The sequence below is a fragment of the Terrapene carolina genome, unplaced genomic scaffold (assembly GCF_002925995.2).
Source record: "Terrapene carolina triunguis isolate 2854851 unplaced genomic scaffold, T_m_triunguis-2.0 Scaffold66, whole genome shotgun sequence".
In the NCBI taxonomy this organism is placed as follows: Eukaryota; Metazoa; Chordata; order Testudines; family Emydidae; genus Terrapene; species Terrapene triunguis.
In genome coordinates, this window is record NW_020664417.1 from 59,605,877 (window position 1) to 59,626,905 (window position 21,029).

At 40.2% G+C, this 21,029-nt stretch overlaps 1 protein-coding gene and 1 pseudogene across 2 annotated transcripts in view; both read right to left on the reverse strand.

The window, feature by feature from the left end:
* Positions 1-21,029, reverse strand: part of SLC30A9 (solute carrier family 30 member 9) — a 64,337-nt gene that overhangs the window by 36,045 nt on the left and 7,263 nt on the right. For both annotated transcript variants that reach the window (XM_029910624.1, XM_029910625.1), the window contains exons 3-8: positions 19,809-19,908; positions 13,691-13,783; positions 13,175-13,257; positions 11,134-11,192; positions 10,134-10,201; positions 4,005-4,107 (exon numbers count right to left, since the gene is read on the reverse strand). In XM_029910624.1, coding sequence (XP_029766484.1) covers positions 4,005-4,107; positions 10,134-10,201; positions 11,134-11,192; positions 13,175-13,257; positions 13,691-13,783; positions 19,809-19,908 — 506 coding nt within the window. The remainder of the gene's footprint in view (positions 1-4,004; positions 4,108-10,133; positions 10,202-11,133; positions 11,193-13,174; positions 13,258-13,690; positions 13,784-19,808; positions 19,909-21,029) is intronic.
* LOC112114813 lies at positions 15,794-17,725 on the reverse strand (annotated as a pseudogene).

Sequence of the window (21,029 nt, forward strand, 5' to 3'; positions counted from 1 at the left end):
CCTGGAGGCTTGGGCAACACACAGAGCCCTCTGCCCCCCCACCCAGGGGCCACAGGGAAGTGGTGCCGGCCGCTTCTGCAGAGCGGCGCGGGGCCCCACAGCGGGCAATCCCGCAGCCCGGATCCAAAGCCCTGAGGGGCCGGATCCGGCCCGCAGGCCATAGTTTGCCCACCCCTGCACTAGCCACTCTCCCATCCAGATCCAGTAACAGAATCCAAGACACCAGATTCCCAACACTCCTCTGCTATCTAGCAACTAGCTAGGTAAGAAAGGCAAATTTGTCATACACCCATCTGGTGAATGATCCACATTGTGGATAACAGCCTTCTACTGCTATCAGTTACTCTTTTAGCAAGAGTGGTAGAGGTCTATGCTGTGGATCTGAGCATCCTGAATTCATAAATCCTGCTGTTAATCCATGAAGGAGGTCAGTATTGTTCCACATGATACAATTCCTTTATTTCTGCTTGCTTTTAAAAAAACCTAGCAAATTACATTTGAAATATTACATTGAAAAGCATTAATGTTGCAAAGTCAGACAATTAAAAGATAGAAAATGCCAGAATTATGGTTACCCAGGTATCCTTGATTTGGCTCCCCTTAATATGTATGCATTATGATACAGCCTTCAATTACATTATCACATCCTTTGTTCTACTAATATTCATTGTACAAGATGGACAATGAGTGAGACAAAAGGTTGCCTCTTGTGTTTAAGGCATTAAACTCAGCCACTAGAGAACCGGATTCTATTCCTGGCTCTTCCTATGTGATGCCGGACAAGACTTTTATAACACATACAGACAAAGTGGCCAAATTAAGGTTGTATCAGCATCCTTAATTCTAGTATTTCCTAACTTTTGAGTGCTTAACGTTTCATCCTTAACATTCTTTTAACTTTTTTGAAAATGTAATTTTACTTTATTATTTAGACAACTAGGGGGAAGATGAACTTGAGACTTTCAGCAATAGATAGGCTGAAGAGCACAAGTTTGAGGTAGGCTGGGCATGTGATAAAAATGGGAGAATGACCAGCAAAGAAAGTATGGGAAGACAACGATAGCAACAAAGGACATGGAAGACTGACGATACTTCTCTGTTAAGAGAAGTATGAAGAGAAAAGAACTTGAACTCCAAGACCTACAAGCCCATGCCAGAAGGAGTGGCAAAGAACTGTGGGCACCTCTAACCCCATGTAAATGGGAAAAGGAGTCAAGAAGTGAAATGTGCTGTGACTTAGACCAAAGGAAAAAAAAAACAGGCTACGGTATGAGGAGGAAACTTCTTTGCCTTTCCCCATTAGTCAGGATCAGCAATGCTGACCTATAGAGCATTCTCTATAGGTTCTACCAAATTCATGGCTGTGAAAAATGTGCCACATACTGTGAAATCTGATCTCCCCTGTGAAATCTGGCACCCAGCCAGGGGCTTCTACTCTGTGCAGGGCTCCAGCTGCTAGTCCGGACTGGGGATCGGAAGGGATGAGACTTCCTCTCCCCCTGCAGGGGCTGCTCCCTGGGTGGGTCAGACCCACCTCCAGGAACCTTCCCTGGCTGCAGGAAGCTCCACAGCTCCAGCTGTAACCCCACCCACACACGCAGCAGCTGCAGCTCCAGCTGTCAGTCCCACACTGGGGCAACAGCTTGCCAGGAAAGCCGGATATATGCTATAACCCACCCCCTCAATACCCTGCGACCCTCACTTCCATGCTGCTGCTGACATGGGGCTAACTTTAGAGCTGGGACCCAGCCAGTAGCCTTCCTCGCTGGCTGTCCAGCTCTGAAGACAGCACCCCTGCCAGCAGCAGGGGAGAATTAAGGGTGGCAATCCCAGACTCCCCTACAATAGCTTTGCGACCCCCTAACCCTGACCACCTTTTGGGTCAGGACCATCATGGCTACAACACCACGAAATTTCAGATTTAAACAGCTGAAAACATGAAACTGACTAATTTTAAAACTCCAGCCTTGAAACTGACCAAAATGGACCATGAATTTGGTATGGCTCTAAGTGTGTGTGATTAGCAAAACACTTTTACAAACTAGCTGGCCAGGCCTGACTACTTGGGTTTGAAATCGGAGTTTTCCTTTTCCTAGGTCAGTGGCTCTCAACCTTTCCAGACTACTGTTATGTACCTCTTTCAGGAGTCTGATTTGTCTTGCATACCCCCCCAATGTACACCTAAGTTAAAAACTACTTGCTTACAAAATCAGACATAAAAATACAAAAAAAAGTGTCACAGCACACTATTATGGTAAAAATGAGAAAGAAAGCAATTTTTAAAGTATCATTCTAAAATAAATCAATTGGAATATAAATATTGTACTTATATTTCAGTGTATATAGAGCAGTATAAACAAGTCATCATCTGTATGAAATTTTAGTTTGTATTGACTTTGCTCATGCTTTTTATGAAGCCTGTTGTAAAACTAGGCAAATATCTAGATGAGTTGATGTGCCCCCTGAAGACCTCTGCCTACCCCCAGGAGTGGTTGAGAACCACTGTCCTAGGTGGACTGTCTGTCACAGCTGATGAGCCTCACCTGAGCAGATAGAGGAACAGAGAAGAGAAGCAACTTGCCCATGGCCACCCAGCAGGTCAGTGGCAGAGCCAGGAATAGAACCCAGGTCTCCTGAGTCCTACCCTGTATCTTCTCCACTGAACCACACCACCTCTCCGGTTACATGGTCAATGGTATGGGAAATTATTAATTTAGAAAGGAAGAGTAATACTTCTACATATCTGAAATATAAACAAAACCTAAAACACCAGCAGAAGTATTAGTCCAAACTTCACTAATCAGAAACAAGATAGCTACAGAATCTCCAGTTTCTCTCCATTTCCAAGGTTTTAGGCTAGAGTGTCAGTATGAATTTGTTAATTAATAATTCTGCTATTAGTTCACAAATTGTGTACCAAATTATGCACATCAAAACAGGATAATATTAAGAGACAAGTTGGCTACAGCAATATAAGGAGAGACCCTTAGGTTCTGAGTAAAAGTGCGAAGTAAAGTAATGATAATGTTGTACTCAGAACTCACATTGTTCCTGGAAGGATCACCAACCCAGGGCAGCTTGCTATATGCCCCCATCATTCTCTGACAAGGTTATGCCTAAATCACCATGCAGTCTGACAGAAACTATTTAGTTATCCTTTCTTCTTTAAATGAATTCACTTTTATATTGCATCCAAAACATATATTCACTTATTACAAAAATCGCATGCCCATACTATAAACAAATGTACCCTTATCATGGATTAGTCATAACAGCATGTTACAGTCTCTAATATGAATGCCTTGCTTTGCAAGGCAGGAATTATTTAGTAATAAGTTAACTGACACTTGAAGGCATGTTCTCCCAGATGTGACAACAGTCTAGGTAAGTAAATTCTTAAACTGATCAGCCTTGGCACTGTTAAAATGGCTGCTGAACTTGTTGAAATCCAAAGCTATTCTTACTGAAGTGTTACCTGCTATTTTACTTTCAAATGAAAAGCATGCAAAACCACAGAAATTAATACAAAAACATTCACTAAAATGTTAAAAGAGGCAAAACCACTGCAATATGCAACAGCTTAGAGCCAGTCTGTGGCTATGCTAATTCTAAAAATGGAAATGACAAATTAACATCATCAATGTAAACTAAAAGCCAGAGAGAACTTGAAGGCTCCATTTTTGGTCTCCAGTCTCTCTCTCTCTCTCCAACTTTGTAGCGTTATTTTACAAAACATGCTCCAAGAAAGCTTCTCAGAGCAGTATTCTGACATTCCAACTTGCCTCACAAAACTAAACACAATGTGCTACTTTGCTTCTACTTGTCATGTGCCCTGTAGTTTTTCACCCTAATCAACCATCACCAGGAGACAGCCACTTGATTTCTACATTGAGAGCAATCTTCCTATCTGCTACCAACACAACTGTTTCAAGGGTCTGCATTCCTCCTTGGAAGCTAACTACAATCACTTTAACTTAAACAGGGGCAACAGAAGCACTACTCACCTGGTTGCAAGTGTCTGCTAAAGAATGTATAGCTTCTGAAAACATGCTTGCAGAACCCGTGTAAACCCAAGCGAGTAGTTTAAAGAAAAAATTCAACCCATTTCTAAGATTGGGGAGAGAAGAAAGCTGAATTAGCAATATTATATGAAAATTAACATTCAGTATTTTAAATCATCACAGTGAAATCACAGATATTTTGTACAACCCTATGTTGCCATCAGCAAATAAGGAAACTAAATTTCACCAAAAGTCAATTTATCAGTGATTAGTACATACAGTGAATGTGTACACGTCTTCTGCAATATTTACTAGATTAAAACCATTTTCAATTAAGTGGCGTATATAGGGATATGCAGTTAGGATTTTTGGAAAACATGATTTTTTTTAAAGTAATTGCATATCATAAGCTATACTTTTGAAAGTTGCAATCTTTTTGCCCTCACCTTCAAGACACTGCACAAGTACTTCCCAATTTGTAAACATGTCAGACCTTTTAGTCCAGTGGTTTTCAAACTTTTTTTCTGGCAACCCAGTTGAAGAAAACTGTTGATGCCCGTGACCAAACTGAGCTGGGGATGAGGGGTTTGGGAGGGGCTCAGGGCTGGGGCAGAGGGTTGGGGTGCGGGAGTGAGGGCTGCGGGGTGGGACCAGGGATGAGGGGTTTGGGGTGCAGGGGGGCTCGCGGTTTGGGGGGAGCTCAGGGCTGGGACAGGGGATTGGGGCCCGGGCTTACCTCGGGCGGCTCCCAGTCAACGGCGCAGCAGGGGTGATAAGGCAGGCTTCCTGCCTGTCCTGGCACCGTGGACCATGCTGCACCCCAGAAGAGGCCAGCAGCAGGTCCAGCTCCTAGGCGGAGGCGTGCAAGCAGCTCCACTCAGCTCTTGCCCACAGGCACCACCACCACCAGCTCCCACTGGCCGGGAGCCGGTGCTCGGGGCAGGATCAGCACACAGAGCCCTGTGGCCCCCGTGCCTAGGAGCCAGACCTGCTGCTGGCCGCTTCCAGGGTGCAGCATGGTGTCAAAACAGGTAGGAACTAGCCTGCCTTAGCCGGGCAGCAGCACCAACGGGACTTTTAACGGCCAGGTCGGCAGTGCTGACCAGAGCTGCCGCGACCCAGTGCCTTATATTCCACGACCCAGTACTGGGTTGCAACCCGCAGTTTGAAAACCGTTTTAATCCATCCTTGCCACCCTTGGCACAATGGCACACGCCTCAGCAATCTCTTTCTTTCTCCCACTTAGATTTTTGTGCCTTCTTGTATAAAGCCCCCCTTCAATCACAGTGTGCCAGCTGTAACCTCCCAGTCTCGTTTCACTTAAGTTCCTTCCAAGATACAAAGGGGTGGTTGGAGGAGAAAGAATCATTACATTAGGAAGAAAAAATTAAATGAACTCCTCCCCTTTGAGTGTCCCAGTGTGCTATGTCTTTCTAAACATGCTTTCTAGATTACAAGCTCTCTAGGGCAAGCACCATGTTGATATTTGTGTCTTCTATGGACCAGAGTGCAGCTCTTAATAATAAATAGTAGTATAATCATTGGCAAGTGTATTTCTAAAATATAAGTTTCTTTCTAAAACATATTATTTAATTCACCCACTAGCTATTGGAGACACTGGGTGAAATTCTATGCTGTGTATTATACAGTCAATCAGACTACAGGGTCATAACAGTCCCTTCTAGCGTTACAACTTCTTAAATCACGGATAATGAAAAATGTTCAAAATTGGAACTCTCAAAAGGACACTGCCATGTGGGCTTTTTAATCCTTTATAAACAAAAAAGTTAATGGAATGCTATAGTTGTGCTTTTTTAACAAACAAAAACCAAGACATTTAATATTATATTTCCTTCTACATCCATAAACCTGCCTCTTGGACATATACAGAATTGTGCATATTACTGAATATAATGATAATTTTAAGGCCTTATCTAAGGAATTCCTAAGGTGCCTATAATCTTGTTATTTAAATGATAAATAAATTTTCTTCTATAGTGCTTTTCATTCAAGGATTTCAATATGTTTTACAAACATTAATTTAGTCTCAACAGCCCATAGATTAAGGAAGTATTATTCCACATTTTACAGATGGGAAAACAGATTAATAAATAACCCAGAGTCACAGAGGAAACATGTAGCAACAGTGAAAATAATTAAGTTCTCCTGGCTCCCAGTCCTTTGTTTAATTACAAGGCTGTTCTTCCTATCCATAGTGCAACATAGTTTTAGCACTAATGAGCAATGCAAACAAATTGCTGTAAGAATCATGACCACATTTTCCTGACTTCTTGTAGCAATGTAATTTTTTGCACTTAAAGAAAAAAGGAGCCAATCAGTTTATCTGAAGATGTAATAAAGCTGTGGGATTCCTGCCTTCTAAGCATACACAGGAGAGTCCCACCAGGATTAATGACATTTTACTGCACTCCTCCAAATTCCAGGTTTGGGTTGTCTGTGAGAACACAATACACTTGAGGACTATGCAAAAATCTGCATCCAAATTTGAGATGTCAGAACCCAACAGAATGGCTAAACCTTTTCCTCAAATGTAAAATGCTTTGAGATCCACTTGTCAAAAGACCTACATAAGATCTAGGTATTATTATTGTGCCGTCTGGGTTAGAAACAGTAAACATGGAGTAGGGAGATTCAGAGAACTACTCATTAAAGAACTGCATGACAAAGCACAAGTAGACTAAGGAGCCATTGTAACCCCAAGAGCATCCTCATGCCAGAAGGAAAGGAGCTCCTTGGTATCTAACAGTGAGTTTCAGCTGACCTGACCAATTCAGTGTACCCCAACTCATCATTGTTATAATCTGTATTTCAAAGATGCCATTAGGGATGTAAAATGTTAACCGGTAAGCATGAGTCTTACTGGTTAACCCACCTTAACCATTAACAGCTGTGCCGGCCGGCGAGAGCAGCCCTGGACGCTTAATCGGTTAATCATTTAAACAAAATATTTTTAATAATTTAAACAGTTAACTTTTTAAACGGTATTTACTTCCCTAGATGTCATGTAATGTGTCACTGGAAAACTAATAACTCATTTATCATACATACATCACGCAAGAATATTTAAACCATGCATGTCAGAGGGATCTGATCAACGGGTTTATTCCAGACAAAGGAATGTGGTTCCAGCTGCCTGAATGTGTCTCTCATGTAAACTGAGAAAGATGTGACCAAAGACAAAGAAAAGAACATTTGCATGCCAGGCAAACAAAGCCATCGGGAGGGCAAGTGGGGGAAAAGTAATCATTTATAGAGCCCTACACACATACAAAATTTGTAACTGCATCCAATCCGCAAACATGGTCTGCAGATAGCTGCAGATTTGCAGGGCTGTAATCATTTAACAATCTCATGGGGGTGGGGGGAGGAGGAAGACTGCACCCCCAGGAAATCTTCCTACCTTTTGAAACAGGGTCAATGAACTTTGAGAGAGAGACTTTTAAAGGTTTACTGGACTGTAAAGACAGCAGCAGAGAACCCTTAAGTTATCCTTCACCCGATAAGTTAAGAAAAACCAGTATCTTGGGCTCTGTGGGGTTCCTGACTAAGAGCCAGTCAGCCATTGCTGGAAAAGGAAGACTGGTGAGGAAACTACCTTAAACAAAGACGGTAGCTTATTAAGTTATGTCTTAGCCAGTAGAAAGTGATTTAATTGTTGTTTGTTTGTAACCTTTTCTATCTCTTATACTTGAACTCATTTAAAACATCTCTTGTGATAGAATAAATTTGTTTTACTTTTCTAAATCTAAACCAGTGGTTCTCAATCAGGGGTCTGCGGCCCCCTGGGGGTCCACGAGCCCTTTCAAGGCTGAAGCCCTGCTCCCCGGTGCCCCCCCATGGGGCTGAAGCCCTGATCCCCAGTGCCCCCCCATGGGGCTGAAGCGCTGATCCCCAGTGCCCCCCACGGGGCTGAAGCCCTGATCCCCAGTGCCCCCCACGGGGCTGAAGCCAGGAGGCGCAGGGCTGAAGCCCCGATCCCAAGCCCTGGTGCTCCCTGTGGGGCAGAAGCTCTGAGCCCATGGGCAGAGTTGGGGACATGGAGGGCATTGCCCCCCCCCAAAACTGCAGCACAAGAGCAAGGCAGCTCCACACCTCCTTCTCATCTTCTCTCCCTGCCCAGGTCAGAGGCGGGAAGCGGGAGCCAGGCAGTGCAGGGCAGCTGCTGCTCTGGCTGGTGCCATGGAGCCGGCAGCTGCAGTGTTCCCTCCTCTCCTACTGGTGCCCCAGATTGAAGCTGCCAGCTCTCATAGTGCCCTGAAAGAGCACCACATAAGAGATAAGAGCCTGTTACTCAATTATCTTCTCAGAGATTCTCTGCAGGGCTGGAGAAGGAAGGATGCATGTAGCCCTATCAACTGCCCCCGCCTGGCAGGTATCCATCCCTTCCACCCTACTGCAGACCCCTAATCTGCAGAGGGGTCCTTTTGAGGTCATGAGTGCAGGGAAGAAACAGTGCCATGATCATGGCTGTGCTCAATTCCAAGGAGGAAGGGCAAAATTTGTACATGAATCTCTGGTACAGGAAAGAAAAAGGAAGGGAGCAGAATATAGGCCACTCTTTCCCTCCGTACACACATACAGTCATGGTTATTGTACATTTATTTAACAGAGCAAACTCAAGACTCAGTAGTTAATAGAATCTCTTGAATGATAGAAAGGGCAATTTTCAGTGAAGTTACTTTCCTGATCCTTTTTTTCCTGAACAAAAAGCAGAAGGAGCTGTAAACAAATTCAGGGATATTTCCCATCAAATTGCAGCTTTTTCTTTTGGGGTTATAAATTACTATTTTCTTAATAGTTCCTGCTATTTTGCTCATTTATTACCTTCCATTGGATCTCAGGAAATAGCCACACTTTTTAGAAAAATGAAGTGAATCTGTTTAAAAGATTCACTGGGCTCCTCTAAAAAAGTTTTATTCAGTCTTCACTTCCTTTTCTTGTGGGTAAACTCAGTGGAAAACTAGTGATAGTTTTCAAATCAGGTTTATTTAAAGGTAGGGTTTTTGTTTGTTTCACTTAACTCAAACTCCTGACAAATACTTGAGGAAGAAATCATCTTGGTGAAAAATTCAACACTCCTCCCCTTCTACTGATGGGGTCCTTAAGAAATCTCTCCAGCAAAAGCAGAAAAGTCAAACTTTTGACATTTTTAAAGTTTACAAAAAACAAAAAACAACAACTTGTTTGAAAATACATGAAGCTCTCTTTATACATCATACAAGAGCAGGAAAGGGCACGAGCTATAAAAAGTGTTTGCCTATGCCATTCACCTTCAAGAATTTGGTTGCTGTTTTAACCATTAATTGTCTAGCTGACCAGCTTCGAAAGACTGGCCTTTCTTTGATCAAAGAGGGAACAAGTCTTTCTGATCTCTAAATATAGAGGAATGTACTCCTAAAAGGAGCCTAACCTATGTTTGTCAAGACATGCAAATAAATCTATTAATTTCAACTAAGATCTGAGTCTACAGACTAAACTAGAGAGAGAGAGAGAGAGAGAGAGAGAGAAGAATTTTGCTAATTCTTACTGTCGACAGGGTGATCCATTACAGATTATGTACAGTGGAAAGTAATGTTTTTTAAAAACAAAGGATACTGCACTTACTTTGATAAGAGGGGTTTTTTTACATTTATAATACTCCACAGAACACTAAAGCTGTACGGTAGCATCTCCTAAAGGTAATTAAATCTTAATGAAACCTAACTGCTGTAGTTTGTTTTATTATATTACAGAGAAAGGAGAGTAAAACTAATGTTTTAGCTGCTTTTCAGGTTTGCTTTATTATTAGGTTATAAGTACCTTCAATGAGAGCTGCTGGATTCTCAGCACTTTGGAAAGTCATGCCTATTATTTAACTAAATGCCTAAATATGGACTTGGAACCTAATTTTAGGCACCCATTTTAAAAAATTTTGCCCATAATTTCTTTTAAATAAAGATTGTTTTCTGGGTCACATTGCTGCAGCAATGGTGGGCTCTTCAGCAAATTTCATAGCTGCAGAATTGTGGAGAACACTAAGATCTGTAACTCAAAAATACAGACTATTTCCATTTCTAGGATATATAATTTTTTACTCTTGCATTTACAAAACATTTACTTTTCCAAACTTACATGCAAATAGCAACCATCACCACCTTTCCTGGTCCTTTGAGTAACATACCGGCTGTGCTGGAGCGTGGCTACATATAGAAATGAGAGAATGCTAAAATAAATTGCTAAACTGAACAATGAAGTAGCAATATAGCTAAATCCTGGGTTTATGAAGGGACCATCAGTAGTCTACTGTACACCACATACACCACCTACAATATCATGTAGTACTAGAATTCCTGTTAACAGTTGAGGTATAGCTCTGCATAATCCAGTAATTTATCATGGACAGCTCACTAGAGTTACAGTTTGGTCTCATGCATAACTAAGATACCTAGTTTTCGTGCAGAAATTCTCAAACTGTGGTCTGTGGAGCTCTTGATTATTCACATGATACTGACAATTCCCTTTTCAGCTCAATAGACAGTGCAGGAATAGCTGTAAAGGAGGTTAAGCAAGCACTGCAGCCTCCACCAGGGGCCACTGCAACCATAAACAGAGTGAGGAGAGGAACCAGAGTCCAACAGAAAGAAGTGTCAGGTATCACCCAGCAGGACTGGAGTTAGGACCTCTCTCAACTAGGTTGCTTAGGGAGAGGGAAGCAAGAAAGCCAAAACAGGCTGAGGAGATTTGTTCAAACAGATGGAGGGAAAATGAAATGGAAAAAAACAACCAATATGATTTTATGTAATTAACTTTGTGTATTGTACACATTCAGCAAGTTGCCACAGGTCTGGGGTGGAATCACAATGGGATTGTGATTAGAAATCTGGGAGAGGAGGAGATCCACAAACCAGCTCTTGCAAATGGGCCATACTATGATCATATCGGAATCCATTTAAATAGTATTTTAAAAATTTAAGATTCTATTACAATCAGAATGATATAAAACAGATACATTACAGGGCATTTAAAACTTTCAACAAAATCTTGTAAGGCTGCCTATACATTTTTTCCCACATTCTTTTTCTCAGAAAGCAATCACACACACCTTACCAAAGGAATTTAAATGATCTCTTACCTTAGTATCCCCAAGAAAATCTTTGTACTCCTTTAACAGCTTTTGGTTTCTAAACAGATCTGCAATAAGACAACTCTAGTTACATGCTGCACTTAGCAGTTGAAAATAATTTCAGGATTTCAAGAATTTTTTTTCTTAGCAAACTTACCTGAGTTGTGTAACTGCATACAAATGCATTTATATTAAACAAACAGATCTGGTCAAATTTAGATTTCTTAAAGGATCTCTGTTTCTTAACAGAACCCAGGCATAACATTGTAAATACTTAGCATTGGAATTGAAACTGAAAGTATCATCTTTACCAAAAAGCTGACAGGTGTCTAAGTTGACTCATAACATCTTGAAAAATAATTTAAGTTTAGGGGTGAGATTCTGTATGTCATCTCTAAGAGGTGCCATACACAATCTACAGGCCAGGGAGAAGGGAACTATGGTGGCTCTAAACCAGCTTTTCAGCCTCCCAACTCTGGGATATTCCATAGCCCCTGGCATAACACAGAGAGCCCTGGGGAGGATGAGTCTAAATAACAGTCTGTCCCAGTGCTGCCCACAATCTCCACAGCTCTTTGTGCTATGACCCTGCCCCGACACACCTCTCCTGACTACTGACATCTCATTTGCCAGAGTTTGCAAGAGGGTCCTTGGAAGGTAGCCTTACAGCTGTCTTCCACAGTTGCTGTGCTGAAGGATTCATCCCCTAGCCAGATCTAGGCTTCTAGAGACCCTTTATGCAGCTCTGGCCCTTTTACCTGGAGTAAAGGGGTCAGAGCCTATGTGAGGATCTCACCCCAGATTCTTTCCTCAGCACCCTCAACTTCAGAACCCTTTTCCCTACACTGCTGCTCTGTCACAAATATTATTATTTGTATTACCATAGCACCTAGGAGCCCTAGTCATGGATCAGAACCCCATTCTACTAGGCACACAAAAGGAGCAAAAAGAGGTTCCTGTCCCAAAGAGTTTACGATCCAAGTACAAGACAAGAGAGAAGAAACTGGTGCAGACGGGAATACACGGAAATAATGAGACAATATTGGTCAGCCTGATAGGCAATTCCCACTTCAAAAGGACAGTGCTCTGATACAGTAAATGTACACCCGTATAACAGCACGGTACCACTGCTATTTTATTCAATTTTGCTTTCACATTAAGATCTGGAAACTTTTGCTAGTTGTTAATCTTTCAGGCTCCAACTTTGCAATATTTGGCTCAAATCCTTAAAAACAGTTTCAATTCTTAAAAACTTTACAAATAGTTGCAGACATGTACCCCTCCCTTCCATTGGGACTACACATGTATTAAGTTACAAAGGTGCTATATGTTTGCAGGATCAGGCCCTGTTTTACTTTCAGTTTTTTCAATGGTAAACTTATTTCTATGAACTACAACAGACCTCTAATTTTAAAATTGCGTAACTGGAACGATCACCTCAACTAATATTGCTTCTGCAAGAATTTTAATTGGCTAGTGCTTCCAACAAGAGAAAAATGGAATCTATTGTATATATTGAATTGATTGAGTTTTGTTGTAACATTATGAATAAAATCTACAATTGTGTTTTAAAGGAAAGAGTGGATCATCAGAATACATACTTTTGAAAGCATTAGACTAAAATTACAAAAGATAAGGTATCATGAATCAGTAGTTCAAATAGCATAAAACAAATAAAAGGCAAGGCTTGAACTGGTTTTGATATTTTTGTAAATTCTCACAAAGAAAAAAGCTTTGCTCAAAATCCATTCAGGTTGTTTAACAATATCTACAAATTAATCCATAAAAGCAAGGATACATTCAGTTAAGATTAACTCATTTAAACACATCACATATACCCCCTATGTGTACATTAACAATACACACATTTCTCATGGCCACACTATACCACAAGACCTTAACAAAAACATATGTATATGTTGGACACCCATACAAGGGTGAAGTGAATGATGTGTTATTCTCCCACGGGGAAGTATGAAGTTGAAGTTAACAGTGGATAAGGCATTTTGGAGACATTTGAAAAAAAAAAAAAAAACCCCTCTACACTTACTTTCTCTGTATTCTATCTCTGCTTCTTTACGCCGTTTTCTCTCTCTAGCAAGAGCCTCCGGGCTTCCCCAAACTTCTAGAGATCTGCACAAAATACAAATAATTTGGAAATCCTTTTGATTTTCACACACTATATGTTACAAAACAAAATGCTCTGAATTTCAAGTTTTTGACTACATAACCCAAGCCTTCATTAATACCAGAGTAGCATAATGTCTTATCAATATTTCTTCTGGAAGAAATCCATCCAGATTAATCTCACATGATAAGATAGTGTAGGGGGAGAGTTAGATTTCAATTTGGATATATACAATGTGACCCTTCAATTTTGTATACTGTACCAAGTTACTACGACAATGGGCACACATAAATGCATTTAGACAGAGAAGGAAAATATTACTGCCCCTTCCATTATAAAGTTAACCTTTTAAAATTATATCTTATACCATTCTCTCATATAACCAAAGTTAAATTACTTAAATTGCCAACTAATTTCCTTTTAAACGAATTAGCTTACTTTGCCTCTACATCTGATCTCAAAAATACAGTGAAAGCCTCAGTATCATCATGGGGACTTCGTCGTCTGATTTTCCTCAGCTGTTCTAGATCACTGTTGAAGGATGGAAACAGTTTATTGCAACAAAAAACATGTTCATACTATACATAAAGGAGTCAATATAAAGATCAAATGTACTGATTCTTAAAAGGATTATATCATTATGTTTAAAAATCTACCCTACATTTTTTCTTAACTTGGCAAGTTTAAAGAAATTGACAGGAAGCTGAGGGTTTTTACTTAAACACAGTCCAGTGGCAATACAAGCAGTATAAAGTGTTCTTTAAATTGCTCTTGAGGCTCATATGGCATTTGCCTGGGCTCAAACTCTAAACTGTGGGCCCATATTAACACATGGGAATGTTATACCTTAGCAACTGAAAGGAGGAAATTCTTTGGATGATAAATTAACCCATATTCCCTCTTATTCCTCTCTGGTGGCTACTTACATGAAAATTAGAGGTCATGTGGCACTTTAAGAAAGCCTAAAGGATTATGCCCAATACCCAGGCTATTTCCCCCCCTTTCAGTAACACAGGTCTAAAGCTATGTAAAAACTGTGGCTGAGCAGGTATTTGCTATGTTTGGCTATCAGTTTTTTGTTTGTTTTTTTCCCCACTGTAATACACTTTATAGAATCAGAAATGTAGAGCTGGAAAGGACCTCAAGAGATCATATAAGTCCAGTCCTCCACACTGAGGCAACACCAAGTATATCTAGACCATCCCTGACAGATAACCTGTTCTTAAAAGCCTCCAATGACAGAGATTCCACAACCTCCCTTGCTAATCTAGTCCAGTACTTAACTACCCTTAAAGTTTTTCCTAATAACTAACCTAAATCTCCCTTGCCGCAGATTAAACCCATTACTACTTGTCCTACTTTCAGTGGACCCGGAGAATAACTGATCACCATCCTCTTTATCAGGGCCGGCTTTAGGCACCACGGGGCCCGATTAGAAGGAGCTGCCGCCAAAGTCCCGCCGCTGTCTTAGGCTGAAATGCCAAAGACCCTCCGCTGAAATGCCGAAGACAGCAGCAACGATTGAGCTGACGACGACGACAGTGGCGGGACTTTGGCGGCAGCTCCTTCGGGATGTTGCGGGGCCCTATTCCGGGGAATCGGCTGAATTGCCCTAAAGCCGTCCCTGCTCTTTATAACATTTCTTCACATATCTGAACACTTATCAGGTGCCCCCTCCGCTGTCTTTTCTCAAGACGAAACATGCCCAGTTTTTTTAATCTTCCCTCAGAGGTCAGGTTTTCTAAACATTTTATCATTTTTGTTGTTCTCCTCTGGGCTCTCTCCAACTTGTCCACATCATTCTTAAAGTGTGACACCCAAAGCTGGACAATCCTCCAGCTGAGGCCTCACTAGTGCCAAGTAGATCAGAACAAATTACCTCCTGTGCCTTACATATGAGACTCCTGTTAAAACATCCCAGAATGATATTTCCCTTTTTTATAATTGCATCACACTGCTGGATTATATACTATTTGTGATCCACTATAACCTCCAATTATTTTCTGCAGTACTACTGCACAGCCAGTTATTCCTCATTTTGCATTTGATTTTTCCTTCCAAAGTGTAGTATTTTGCAGCTATCTTTATTTAATTTTGTCTTTTTAATTTCAGACCAATTTGTCAAGGTCCTTTTGAATTCTAATCTCCTGTCCACCAAAGTGCTTGCAACTCCTCTCAGCTTGGAGTCTTCCATAAATATTATAAGCATACTGTCCACTCCATTATTCAAGTCATGAACAAAAATACTGAATAGTACCTGACCCAAGAGAGAGCCCTGCAGGACCCCCAATAGATACATTCTCACAGTTTGACAGCAAACCATTGATAACTACTCTTTGAGTATGGCTTTTCAACAAGTTATGCACTTTATAGTAATTCAGTTTGCTTATGAGAATGTCATGTAGGCCAACGTCAAAAACATTAGTAAAAATCAAGATATATCATATTGACTGCTATCCACAAGGCCAGTAACCCTGTCAAAGGAAGAAATTAGGTTCTGGCATGATTTGTTCTTGACATATCCATATTGGCTACTACTTTTTATTCACTGCAGCAATTGTCTGCTGTGTTGCTGCCCTCTATAGTTCGAATGGAGTCATTCACAGTTAACAGAGGCTGCTCCTTCTTAAAGCACAAAGAAGTGTTAAGTGCTGGTGAAGCAGGATGGACAGATTGCAATGGTTCCTTAGTGAGGAGTTCTTCTGGTTGCCTGTTTCTCAGTTTCATTTTAGCTTCCAGTTCTTTAAAGTCTTTCTCCAGTTGTTTATTTTGTTCACTCATAGTCATGATGAAATTAAATACAGATTGCCTGGGGTTCGTAGTTCAGTCAAACTGATGGTACATATTTCTCCATAACTTAAAATTGAAGGACACTGTGTTAGGCTCCAAGAGGGCAAGTTTCTGGGGAAAATCTGGATTGTATAGAGGATTTAGATACTACTTCTGTTCGTCCAGAAGGAATGGCCATAAGGAATAAGTTTTCTCTTTTAATTTTAGTTCTTCTAGCTCTTTTTGGCAGTTTCCAAGGAAGTTTCCAAACTGGCATGAATGGACATGTTCATGGCTCTGAAGGAGAAAAGCTTCATTGTATTCAAAGGCTCGTGGAAACTGCTCTGTGAGATGCCACACACCTTCTAAAAACTGAGTGAAAACTGGAGAGATTTCCTTTGGGTCACCATCCAATTGATCACACCTGTCAGAAAATGTGTCCAAAAGAGAGCCAGTCCATCTCTATCAAAACCATGACGCCTTATATTGTTCTATAAAACAAATCCAACAAGCGAGCCAAGGGAACAAACTTGGGAAGTCCTGTCCCAGCCATCAGAGCAATGAACTAGCACAGTTGCATTTTCAACTGCTATTGCTTTGGCTAAGAAGATAGCAGCATCCAACACAGCTTTGATATGACACAGCCAGCTAGAGTTCTCCAAACCAGACAATAAACCAGTCTATTGTTGATAGACAGAGCTTTTGTACCACTGACTTCTAAAAGTTTCTGCAGGCTGGATCTCATTACAGGAATGTTTTCAATTCCAACAAACCGGAATCTAATGTTAGCATAGTTGTCTTCATTTTCATACTCTTTACCTGCTGCTCTGTTTGCCATTGCATTAAGCTTAGGTTGAGTGTCTATGACACACATGTAGTGATGAGCAGGGTTGGCTATACTGATTGCATTCAGCATACTTTCATCCTCCAGACACCTGGCACTGAAACCTGAGAGAGGTTGCCTGCATCTGCAAATGGCAGCCTCTTTATCTCTGTGATAATATGACAACACTGGGAATCTTCCTTTGCTTCTAAATTTGGAGCTACTTATCAACCTATTCTCCTCTAGGTGCTTATAAAAACTGATTATGTAATCATTTGTTCCAGTATCTTTCCAGGTACCAAAGTTAGGCTGACTCGTCTAATTCCCCAGGTCCTCTTTGCTCCCCCTTTTTAAGGGTAGGTACTACATTTTCCCTTCTCTAGTCCTCTGGGACCTCACACGTCCTCCATGAGTTCTCAAAGATAATTGCTAACAGTTCTGAGATTGCTTCAGGTAGTTCCTGAAGTACCCTGAGATACATTTCATCCAGCCCTGACAACTTGAATATATCTAACTTACCTAATATTAACTAACCTGTTCTTTCCCTATTCTGGCTTGTGTTCCCTTCCCCCTTTTTGTTAATATAAACTATGTTAAGATTCTGGTCACAATTAACTTTTTTAGAGAAGACTGAAGCAAAATAGGCATTCAACACCACAGCCTTCTTGGTGCAGTCCATTAGCAGATCTCTTTCTTCACTTAAGTAGTAGACTTATGCTTTCCTTTGTCTTTCTCTTGCTCCTAATGTATTTATAGAACCTCTCCTTATGCCTTTTGTGCCCCTTGCTAGGTGTAACTCATTTTGTTTCTTAGCCTGATTTTGCTCTGATTTCTACATGCTTGTGCTATACTTTTGTACTCACAGTTAAGAATTGGTCCATGATTCCACTTTCTATATATTCCTTTTTGATTTTCAGGTCATTAAAGAGCTCCTCATGACACCAAATTGGCCTCTTACTATTCTTCCTATCTTTCCTTCGCTTTGGGATAGTTTTCTTTGTGACTGTAATATTGTCTTTTCTAGAAACTGCCAGCTTTTCTGAACTGCTTATTCCCCTTATATTTTCTTACTATAGGACCTTACTTATTAGTTCTCGGAGTTTGTTAAAGTCTGCATTTTAAAAGTCCATTGTCCTTATTCTGCTGCTCTCACTCCTTCCTTTCCTTAGAGTCATGAACTCTATTTCATGATCACTTTCACCCAAATTGCCTTCCACCTTCAGATTCACAACTAATTCCTTCCTGTTAGTCAGAATCGAGTTTAAGATGGCTGTCCCCCTAGTTACTTCCTCCACCATCTGAATCAAGACACTTGGTTATAGAAGATGTTTATATATAAAATAGGAAATAATTTGGTTTGATCACAGTAACTAACCTATGGTCCTATTATTTCTGTCCAGAACTTTCTATGTAAAAGCCAACAAATATATTTTCAAATGAATCTGCCTATAGAGAAAATAAGTTATGATAAACTGATTTCATTTAGTTAAGACCTTTGGCTGGACTAAGATACTAGGGTGATAAGTAAGACCCAGAGCAGAAATAGTTACAATTTTTAAATTCTGCTATAAAAGTCACCAAACTTTCATATTTAATAAAGAGAGAGTCAAGGCTAGTGAGGTAATATCTTTTATTCGACCAACTTTTGTTGGTGGAAGGGACAAGGTTTTGAGCACTACAGTACTCTTCCTCAGGTTTGGAGAAGGTACCCTGAGTGTCAGAGCTAAAGAGCTCTCTGTATGTGTGTATATATATCTCCTCAATATATGTTTCACTCTATATGCATCCGAAGAAGTGGGCTGTAGCCCACGAAAGCTTATGCTCTAATAAATTTGTTAGTCTCTAAGGTGCCACAAGTACTCCTGTTCTTTTTGCGGATACAGACTAACACGGCTGCTACTCTGAAACCAGAGCTAAAGACAAGGTGAGACATATTGTTAAGCAGAAGGGTGATCTCCTATGCGTGAAACCCTTCTGCTTAACAATAGGTCCCACTTTGTATTTGGCTCAAGACATTCAGGTTATGTTTTCCAGACCTGAGGAAGAGCTCTCTGATGCTTGAAACCTTGTCCTTTCCACCAACAGAAGTTGGTCCAATAAAAGATATTACCTCACCTACCTCTGTCTTTCGTATCCTGGGCAAACACGGCAACACAAGCACCACCACTGCAAACAACTTATTTAATAAAGGTCAAACAGATTTTATAAATGAGATCACACATTTGAACTGTGTTGTTTAAGTGGATGCCAGCGATGGATGACAGACACTAAAGAGAGTTAAGTAAAGTAACAATAACCATGGTCCAGAATGATACATGTGATTAAGTCAGGATTATAGTGAGAGTTAAGTCTTAATTTGGCAAAATATAATAAGCAGATGTAAACAGATATAATTCTAAAGTACTTAAAGTTTAACATGAAGCTTCCTATGGCTTCTAAGTGGGCTTTCATATTTTAGAGATTTGCACGGTTTCTAACGACTGTTACAAGGTTGCCTGTGCCCCCTGTGAAAAGCTGGCTGTTCCAGAGACAGCATTTTCTCTTCAGTGACTAATAGGATCTGCACTTCTTGGCATGCAGAGTCAGCACTCTAGAGAAGAGGAAGGATAGCGGTGTTGGAAAGAGAACTTAAATGAAGATATAGATATATATCTATAGAGATATCTCTCTCTCTCTATAGCTATCTATCTATAGATATAGATATAAAAAACTATTACAATGCCCCTTTGAAAGAGTTTGAATCCATCAGCCACCATGATTGCAATTAGCTTGAAGCTTAGTCATTTTCAAATGAAGCGTCAGCTCAGTCAGTCTACAATTTACTGTGTATATTGGAGCGGCGCCTAGACATTTCAATCAGGATTAGTGTCCCACAGTGCTAAGCCATTCTTCACTTCTGAAACACATACCAACAAGTCAAAAATATATAGACAATTATACTTTAACTCACTTAAACTACTGTACCTGGATTTAAGACAGAACTCATTTATTGCTCTGACACCAGTGATGAAATTATTTTGTGTGTATTTTGGTCCATACTCTCTCTTTTTAAGAACTGCTTTAACTAAAAAAAAAAAAAAAAAAAGTATTATTAAGTGCAATTAAAAGTCATATTGAGCATGCTACAGTATAGGCCCTGAAAGACAATTTAGCCTTCCGTGAAATCACGGGAAATAGTGAATTTACCCCATTTAAATGGAGACATGTAAATTCTTCCTTCCTGCCAGGGATTCTGGGATAAAGAGGTTTAACGAGAGAAGTAAAAGAGGAAGGTACTCTGATAGAAAAATTAATTTTCTGGACAGAATGGAAATAAACATTGTTAAGAACAGAGTAATTTAACTTAATTTTGTCATTTAATATAATAAAAATTGCTATTCTGGCAACAAAAAAGCAGATATAAACATGTTCTACTCAGTCACTGGTAGCCAAAGACTTAGCAAATTATTTTCTAATCTCAGTAGTTAATTATTTTGCTATTGCTACTGATCTTTTCAGAACTAAACCAGAACTGAAACAGACTGTACCCTCCGCTTTTTTTTTTTTTTTTAAATTCTCCACCTAGTACTTTCCAGAGTTCTCTCTCTTCAAATTGCCATACTGTGTTTTGTGGACTGTAGAACAGTTAAAAGTACACATTCCTTATTTATATGTAGCATCTACCTAGGAGATTCTACTATAATCTTTTCAGAATTTGATGCACAAGCAGGAGACCATGAGAACATATACAATTTTAAATGCAAATGTATCTTACTTTCAGTTATGCCATTCTTGGCTGCTTGTCATTCAAGTACAACATCCTTACAGTGATTTTTAATTTTAAAATTACTATTAAGTTTACTTTTGTTAATATGTTAGGCAGGTTGCCATTAAAGAATAGTTACAGTTGATGACGGATATTAGGTGTATTAAAGGAGAACAGAGATCTTTGAAAATTTACAATTCACAGATTAAGGCCAGAAGAGACCTCTAGGATTCTAGTCTGACCTCCTCCATAACAGAGGCCTTAAGTCTTCACCCAGTAATTCCTGCATCAAGCCCACAACTTTTGTTGGAGCTACAGCATATCTTTTAGAAAGATATCTAGTCCTGATTTAAAGTCTTCAAGTGATTAAAAATCCACATTTCTTGCTAACTTGTTCCAATGGTTAACTATCCTCAATGTTAACGTGTGTGCCTTCTTTC